Source organism: Felis catus, chromosome E3, assembly GCF_018350175.1.
Source record: "Felis catus isolate Fca126 chromosome E3, F.catus_Fca126_mat1.0, whole genome shotgun sequence".
NCBI classification, from domain to species: domain Eukaryota; kingdom Metazoa; phylum Chordata; class Mammalia; order Carnivora; family Felidae; genus Felis; species Felis catus.
The window spans coordinates 5,452,616-5,461,502 of record NC_058383.1 but is presented as its reverse complement, the minus strand read 5'-3'; the positions used below and the strand labels follow the sequence as shown (position 1 = coordinate 5,461,502).

The 8,887-nt window shown below is 47.2% G+C and overlaps 1 protein-coding gene across 2 annotated transcripts; it reads left to right on the top strand.

Moving 5' to 3' along the window:
• Positions 1–3,276: 3,276 nt before the first annotated feature.
• On the top strand, positions 3,277–8,241 carry OCM (oncomodulin). Of its 2 annotated transcripts, none has more exons than XM_045047969.1 (5): positions 3,277–3,736; positions 4,621–4,688; positions 5,381–5,513; positions 5,956–6,065; positions 7,961–8,241. In XM_045047969.1, the coding sequence occupies exons 2-5, from the start codon at positions 4,628–4,630 to the stop codon at positions 7,984–7,986; spliced, it is 330 nt and encodes a 109-aa protein (XP_044903904.1). In that variant the 5' UTR covers positions 3,277–3,736; positions 4,621–4,627; the 3' UTR covers positions 7,987–8,241. The 2 variants fall into 2 exon arrangements, with proteins under 2 accessions (XP_044903904.1, XP_044903903.1); XM_045047968.1 differs by lacking the exon at positions 3,277–3,736 and adding an exon at positions 3,781–3,997.
• The last annotated feature ends 646 nt before the right edge of the window (positions 8,242–8,887 follow it).

The window sequence follows — 8,887 nt, the reverse complement described above, 5'->3', positions numbered from 1 at the left end:
AAAGCCCTGTGATCGATCAGCCCAAAGGACAGAGAGAGGTCACAGCTGGCCAATGCCTGGTCCCACAGCCTTCACCCGCCACACTTAAGGGCCATGGTCACAGAGCAGAACCCTCCACTCTTCCATGCTCGACCATTTATTAAAAGTCAACTTTTGGGGCGCCTGGTGACTCAATCAATTAAGCGTCCAACTTTGGCTCAAGTCATGATCTCACGGTTCATGACTTTGAGCCCCACGTCGGAGTCCGTGCTGACAGCTCAGAGCCTGGAACCTGCTTCAGATCTGTGCCTGCCTCTCTCTCTCTGCCCCTCCCTCCCTCCCTCCCTCTGTCTCTCTGTCTCTCTCTCTCAAAAAATATAAACTAAACATTAAAAAAATTTGTTTTAAGTCAACTTTCTGTGGAAGCAAAACACCCACACAGAAAATACTAAATTTTCATAAAAATGTAACCAGCACCAGGGCACCTGGGGGGCTCGGTCGGATAAGCATCAGACTTTGGCTCAGGTCGTGATCTAATGGTTCGTGAGTTCGGTCCCTGCGTTGGGCTCTGCACTGGCAGCGTAGAGCCTGCTTGGGATTCTCTCTCTCTCTCTCTCTCTCTCTCTCTCTGCCCTCCCCCCCCACTCTCTCTCTCAAAATAAATCAAATCAATAAACTTAACAATAAATAAATAAAACAATATCAACACAGCAGAACCTCCTCACCCCCAGTCCCTGCCCTCCCCTCAAGGGTAACTACTGTCCCTCTGGCACCTTAGATGAGCTTTACCCAGAATATCTTTGTTTTGAAAAGGCTGCAAAGCAAATAACAGCAACAATGGCCACCATTTATTGTTTGCTAACTCTGTGCCTGGCCCAATGTCAAGTGCTTCACCTGTATTCCCTGTCATTAATCCTAGAGAGTAGGTTGTATTATTTTTATTTATTTTTTTAAAATTTATTTTGGGGGGGGGGAGAGGCAGAGACAGACAGGGAGCCAGACTCCCAAGCAGGCTCCACACTGTCAATGCAGAGCCCAACACAGGACTTGAACTCATGAACCAACTCATGAACCATGGGATTGTGACCTGGGCTGAAACCAAGAGTCAGACACTTAACCGACTGAGCTACCCGGGCGCCCCCAGCTTCCTTCGTTTTAATTTTTGCTTCCAACTGAGGACCGACCAGAGGAAGCCAAGTATGTCCCCTCACACCGTCACATAGGATGGTCAGCTTTCCCAGGCCAACAGCCTCCTCTCAGGACATATGTGAACCCTGTCTTTTTTCCGCCATAAAGCTTTCCCGCTCCTCTGCCTGCCTTGGAGTCTCTGCTGAATTCAAGGGCTCACTCCCTTGCTCGGGGAGGCTCTGGATTAATAGCCTTTGCCTGTTCTCATTTGATTGGTCTTCACTTGCATCCACACTGGGGATACAGAGTTGAGCAAACACAGACCTTCACCCTGACGAACCGCATGATCATGACCTGAGCTAAAACCAGGAGTCAGACGCTCAACCAACTGAGCCACCCAGGTGCCCCAAAACTCTGCCCCCATTAAACATCTACCCCCTCTCCCCTCTCCCTCACTCTCTGGTACCCACCATTCTTTCTGTCCCTGTGTATTTAATGACTCGAGGGCTTCATAAAAAGGGAGCCATACAATATTTGTTCTTTTGCATGAACCAACGTTTTGACCCCCAGATGGCACACACTGGAATTCACATATAATCATGGCTGCCTCGTTGATTCAGAGGATATGTTTACTGGGTCTTTCTTATCTTTACTCCCTATCAGAAAAGTAGCAAGAAAATCTAAAGTGTCTTGGTTTAACCTATATGCTATTTTCATTTAAGTGGGAAGATTTTTTAAAATGTTTTTTTATCTCTATGGACAATTGTAAGCCCTTCCACGGAAAGAAACGACTCAGCGAGTTTCTATGGCAACTTAGTGTCAGCAACCTACATTCTTGAGACTGATTTTCAGAAACTGCTTTCTTAGGGCTGGGCAAGTTGATGCTGGCTGGTAATCCTGGTTTCAAGCTCTTTTTTGCCGATTTCATTTATCCATTCATCAAATAATTACTGAGCACCTAACTAGGTCAGGGACTGTACCAGGCATTGGGGCATATCATGTGGGCAAGACAGAAATAGTGCCGACTTGATGTTTGGTAATTTAAGAAATGCTGTGGGTGTTCCTGAGAGAAAGTTCTCATTGACGACACCAGCAATGCTGGGAGTACGTAGGGGGGTATATTTTGGGACAAACTAAAGGTGACTATCCTGACGGTATTTCCCAGGGAAGAGTCTAACGATCCTGAATTGTCTTCTTCGAAGCCACTGACTATTTCTGATTGCAACATGGGATTGGTTTTTGACTTTAAAAAAACTTGAATTCAGGGGCGCCTGGGTGGCTCAGTCGGTTGAGTGCCCAACTTAGGCTCAGATCACGATCTCACAGTTTGTGGGTTCGAGCCCCACCTCGGGCTCTGTGCTGACAGCTCGGAGCCTGGAGCCTGCTTCGGATTCTGTGTCTCCCTCTCTCTCGGCCCCTCCCCCGCTCGCACTCTGTCTCTCTCTGTTCTCCAAAATGAATACATGTTAAAAAAAATTTTTTTTTAATTTGAATTCAGCCTTAAAACATAAGGAAATCCTGTCATATGTCACTACAGGGATGAACCCATGGATGAAACTTGAGGATATTATGCTAAGGAAATAAGCCAGTCACAAAAAGACAAATGAGGCAAGATCCCACTTACAAGAGGTGTCTAAAGTAGTCTAACTCCCAGAGACAGGAAGGAGAACGGTGGTTGCCAGGGTGTTGGGAGGGGGAAGGGGGACTTCTTGTTCAATGGGCATAGAGGTCAGTTTTACAGGAGGAAAAAGTTCTAGAGATCTCTTGTACAACCATGAGCATATAGTTAACACTACCGTACGTATCCTTAAAAACAGCTCAAAGGGCAAATATTATATTACGTATTTTTTACCACGATTAAAGAAAAGAGTCTAACACAGTGCTGGCTACGTAGGGATTCAACAAATATTTGCCAAATGCTAAAAACAAAAAAAACAAACAAAAAACAAAAAGCAGGGGCGCCTGGGTGGCTCAGTCGGCCGAGTGTCCGACTTTGGCTCAGGCCACGATCTCACGGTTCATGAGTTCGAGCCCCACGTCAGGCTCTGTGCTGACAGCTCGGAGCCTGGAGCCAGCTTAGGATTCTGTGTCTCCCTCTCTCTCTCTGCCCCTCCCCTGCTCATGCTCTGTCCCTCTCTCTCAAAAATAAAATAAACATTAAAAAAAAAACAAACCCAAAAGCAAAAAAACCTTGAGGGAGGTCTCAAATGCCCCGTTTTTCCTGCAATTTTAGGTCTGGGGTTTGGGAATGGTTGGGTGCTTTCCTCCATGTTGCCTTTTTCGTGTGTGTGATGTAGGAGAGAGCTGGGAAATATCAGAGTCAAGACTTCTTTGGAAAGTCGTCCATCCAGTGCCATTTGCTGTGATGGACGAGTCTACTGTGTCCGTCTGACCCTGACTTGGGGTCAACCCTGGACCGAAGTCAGCCTCGCACGTCCACAGCCTCAGAGGTTAAGAGCAGACCTGCCTCAAACGGCAGCCACTGTCACCTGGGGAGCCCTTTCCAGTTTACAGAGCGCCTCCGTTTGCGTTCACCTCGTTTCAGCCACTCTGTCTTCTTTGCCAGGCTTCTGGTGTCTTCTCCACACCGCCCGTGGGGTTCGTTTGCAGAACTGAAACCCTAGTTAAGGTTTGTTGAGGTTTGTTCTTCAGTATTGGCTGTTCCCACCCACATTCCCTTGTGATATAAATAGAAAAAAAAAAGAGGTTTAATTAGTAAGGCAAGACATTTGAGCTACGTCTACTTGATCCTTGAAAAGGAAATCTAAGAGGTTCTTACTATCACTTTTTCAATCCTATATAAGATAGGTCAGTAAGGCAGCAAAAGCACATCTGTTTTTTGCTCCTTCGACTCTTTTCCCTGATTCTTCTTGGGGGAAAGTCTAAAACGGTAAGTAGCTGGTGGACCCTCGAGACCCCACACTTTTCTTTCCTAATGCGTTCCTATCAGGCTGGTGCGGGCTGTGCTCAGACGTCTCTTTCCCCGTGGGCTTGACTCCTGGAAGGATTTTGACCTCTGGCAGTTGGCTTTTTCGTGACTCTGATTCGCATCCTTCGGGATAGATAGCATCTTTTCCACCAAAGGTCTCCAAGGAGGCCAAGCTGTGAGAGGAATTGGTAGCACTGTGTTTTCAGGCTGGTCTAGGAAACTGCCACTGCCTTTGTAACGTGATTTACTTCTGAACGTTTTGTAGACGGCTACATGAATGGTTGATTGTGCAAATACAGTTTTTACAAGAAAACGGGATCGAGTCACGCTTTAAGTTGTGTTTTTTAAAATTTTGTCTTTGAAGAACATTCAGGAGAAGGCACGGAGACACAGGGGGCTGGGATCCTTCCCGCTTATGGTTTTTATGGGGGTGTTCTGTCCCATCACTTAATACAACAGCACGCTTATCACATTTTAAACCTTCCCCACAAAGACAGTTTCAGGGGCCTGGGAAGGGGTCGTGCTCCTGGACGTGCGTGTTCCCGCTTGCCATTTACCACATCTCGTGTGTTCTGTGTGAACAGGTGGAAAATGAGCATCACAGACGTCCTTAGCGCTGACGACATTGCCGCAGCCCTGCAGGAGTGCCAAGGTAAAAGGAGAGTGAGGCAGGGGTGCGTATTTCCCACGTAGTCACGCCTCCAGCAAAACCACGGAAATTGAAAATGTGAACATTTGAAAATTCGTGGGATCAGAGAATAAAACGGTGCTCAACCAAAGAACTAAAATTATAGAGATACGAGAGCTGAGCATATGGTTCCATTTCCGTAAGGCCAAAGGAATGTACTAAAAGTGAAAAAAAAAAAAAAAGAAGAAGAAGAAGAAGAAGCCCGCGGATGCCTGTTGGAACCCAGTGACTGCGTTTCGCCCCACCAGTTAGACCAGTGCCTCTTGGCCACACAGCCTGTAGAAAGGGAGGGGGGGCGGCCCAGAGGAGAGGGACAAGAGATGGGTAAAAGCAAGTGGACAGGTAAGGTGGGGAGGGACACAGGAGATGCCATCACCAAGCTGCCCAGTCTTGGCTGCCTCGAAATCTTGCACCAGTCATAGCCCCCTCTTTGTCTTTGTTTTTTTTTATCTATTTGTTTGTTTGTTCCAAGTCTTTATTTAAATTCTAGTCAGTTAACATAGGCTTTGTCTTTTGGTAAAAGTGGAGAGCAGAGCGTCCTTGTAGCTCAGTGATGGCCCGAGGAGGGTTTTGGATGACCTATGTTTTCAGCACCTTGGCCCCGATACAGAAGGTGATCCGGTGAGCCTGAGAATAACCCTCTCTCTGTTCTTCAGACCCAGATACTTTTGAACCCCAAAAATTCTTCCAGACGTCGGGCCTCTCCAAGATGTCGGCCAGTCAGGTGAAGGATGTTTTTCGGTTCATAGACAATGACCAGAGTGGGTATCTGGATGAAGAAGAGCTTAAGTAAGTTTTGTCCTAAAGAGAGAGAGAGAGAGAGAGAGTGGTGTGTGTGTGTGTGTGTGTGTGTGTGTGTGCAGGGGAGGGGCAGAGAAAGAGGGAGGGAGAGAGAACCCCAAGCGAGCTCCATACAGTCAACACACAACCCAACGAGGGGCTCGAACTCATGAACCCATGAGACTGTGACCTGAGCCGAAATCAAGAGTCAGATGCTTAACCGACTGAGCCCCCCAGGCGCCCCTGGAAAGAAGAAGAAGAAGAAGAAAGAAAAACTTTTAAAAACAAAATGCCCACTGTTCGTTTCTACAAGGAAGGCGAGTTTGGTTTGCAAAGACCTTTGAATATCGCAGTTGCTGGGAACGGATGATTGGCTTCAAGAGGAAAAGAGAGGGTCAGCACAGACGTGTGTGGCCTTTCAGAAAGTTCCATAATCTTTATTGCCCTGCAGGTTTTTCCTCCAGAAGTTTGAGAGCAGTGCTAGAGAGCTGACAGAGTCAGAAACCAAGTCCTTGATGGCGGCTGCGGATAATGACGGTGACGGGAAAATCGGGGCTGACGGTACGTTCACACCTGTACACGGCACAAAAGAACTTAGCTCCTGAAGCAACCCGGGGGATTGGGCCATGAGATTGGGCAGATGTGGTTAGTTAAAATCTCTCTTTCTTAACCTTGCTGCGCTTCAGTCTTGCCATCTGTAAAATGGGCCTAATGCGAGGATACAAATGATATATGTAGAGACTAGCATGATGCCTGGGGATGCATCATAGAAGCTGGTCCTGTGAGTCACTCACTGTCTGTGACCCAAAAAATAGCCTTCACTTGACCAGGGGACTAGCTATTGCCTGGCTAATGATTTGCAAGATGCCCAATGCAAATTGGAAATAATATAAGGAATTGCCACTGGTGGGATTTGAGCCCCTCTGAATAAGGGAAGGATTGACATTCTCAAGTGTGTCTCATGTCAAAATGTCTATTTTTTTTTAATGTTTATTTAGTTTTAATGTTTAGTCATTACTAAGAGACAGAGAAAGAGCATGAGCATGGGAGGGGCAGAGGGGGAGACACAGAATCCGAAACAGGCTCCAGGCTCCGAGCCGTCAGCACAGAGCCTGACGCGGGGCTCGGACTCACAAACCGCGAGATCGTGACCTGAGCTGACGTCGGACGCTTAACCGACTGAGCCACCCAGGCGCCCCCAAAATGTCTATTGACTTGCACAGGAAAGCCTCTTAGCTTTCAAGGGGTTAAACAAACACATTTTCTTGGACAGTAGCCCAAGTGGACAATATTAGAGAATAGATCAAACGTCATGTACGGGGTCTTCTGTGTGCAGAGCCCTATATTCAGAGTTTAGTATAACTACATGGCTGGAGGATTATTTTAATCCGATTCAGTCATGTTGCTTACACGCTTCTTAGCTACACTGCGCATGCCAACTCGGGAGAATTTATGCCTGGTCTTTATGGCGGTACTAATTGGAAATTAAAAACTGCTACTTCGGATTCTCATTTTAAAAACCTGTCCAAGTGATACCACTATAACTTACTATGCGGGAGTTAAGGTAGCTTCTATAGATAGTTCACAACAAGAGTTTAGGTAAAAGAAGATGGGTTTATTTAAATCTAACCACGGAAAAATTGCAAATAGGCGAAGCGTACCAAGAACTATAAAGCAAATCTCCGGTTTTCGACTCCAACCGGTAGCAGCGACTCATCATTATTGTTACCATCATCATTGTCGTCTTTCTTTTAGTAACCTAAGCTCTTGAGGGTAAGGTTAGGGTTCAACAGAGAAAAGGGAGTTCAAAGGCCCACTCTATGAATTGTTTCCTACGTCTGCAGAAAGGAGGAAGAAAAGGAAGAAAACCCTCCTTCTCTATCTTAAAGTAGCCAGACAGAAAGTTGAGCGGCCCCAGATTGCGACAGGCCATTATACCAAATCCATGCATCGTCAGAGAGAAATGGCTGGGCTGACAAATTCTTTTTTTTTTTTTTTTCAAGTTCACTTATTTATTTTGAGAGAGACAAAGCCAGCACAAGCAGGGGAGGGGCAGAGAGAGAGGGAGAATCTCAAGCAGGCTCCACACTGTCAGCTCAGAGCAGGGTGTGGGACTCGAACCCGTGAAACCGTGAGATCATGACCTGAGCCAAAATCAAGAGTCGGATGTTTAATCGGCTGAGCCACCCAGGTGCCCCTGGGCTGACAAGTTCTCATACAAGGGGCTCTGCTGCAGAGCTAAAGATGTTTGTTAGATTACGCAGGAAGATGGGACGCTCTAGACCTCCCGCACCTGCAGTCAGTGACACGTTTTTCCCCCTCCTTTTGTGCCCTTGAGAGGGGTGCCAAGCCCACCATCTGACAACCTCCTCTTCTGAGCTCTCACTGGCCACACGGCCTGTCTGTAAAATACCAAGCCATCTCCACTGACGTTTTCTCACCCTCTTCTGTTCTAGAATTCCAGGAAATGGTGCATTCTTAAAAGCCGCAGGCTGTGGAGATAGAGACAATCAGCCAGAAGGCCTCCAAAGCCCCTGGAAATGGGAAACCCACTACCTGCCCCTAATTTATGTATTCATTCCCCCGGATGTGCTTCTCCAATTTGCCCCCTGTTTTAGCGAGGTAACAAGGCAGTCACTCGTGAATTTTCGGTGGTCAGTACGCCCTGATGACTCCTGTAAGGCCCTTGGCAGACGATGCCTTTAAAATTCACCCAATAAAGATACGTTTCTCATCATCTGCTGATGTGTGGGTGTGTGTGTGTGTGTGGTGGGTTTTTTTGTTTGTTTGTTTTTGTTTTGTTTTATTTTTTTGTTTTTTCTCAGCAAGGTAGGGGGATGAAAACAATCTGGGGACCGAGGCTTTTAGAAAGATTTCTGGTCCCATCAAGCCCTCAGCAAGTCACAATGGAGTGTACCAGCCATCAGAGAAAACAGGTTGGGTGGCGGGGTGGGGGGGGTGGGGGGTGGAGTCACAAATGGCACTGTCAGGGCAGGATTTGGGTCAGGGAGTTATCAGAGTCTGAAATTAATATGAAGAGATTTGTAAAGAGCGTAAAATCACTCTTGCTTATGTGTTTTCTGCTGCCGGGTGTTAGATCACCATAAGACAGCCTTAAAAGCAAATGGGACAGGACAGAAAACCGTTGTGCGACTGCAGTGGCCCCAAAGCCAAGGAGACTTGCTGAGCCGGTGGGCACAAGCAGACCCGTTTTCCAGCCTGCCTTCGTCTGGTTGTTTGTTCTTAGAAAAGCAAGGTATCTGAGACCCGCCCGCTCTGACCCAGCCCCCTGCCACCTGCTCCTTGTCTTTGGCAGTCACTACTTTCCTGGCTGACCCTGGGAGCTGAGGACTTCAAGACGGGGGGAGCTGAGGCGTTTTCCT

Excerpts from the sequence above, each read along its gene's own strand:
- OCM (XM_045047969.1), top strand. The coding sequence starts at position 4,628 with ATGAGCATCACAGACGTCCTTAGCGCTGACGACATTGCCGCAGCCCTG. Across the intron at positions 5,514-5,955 it reads CTGGATGAAGAAGAGCTTAA|GTTTTTCCTCCAGAAGTTTG; the intron begins GTAAGTTTTGTC and ends ATTGCCCTGCAG. Across the intron at positions 6,066-7,960 it reads CGGGAAAATCGGGGCTGACG|AATTCCAGGAAATGGTGCAT; the intron begins GTACGTTCACAC and ends CTTCTGTTCTAG.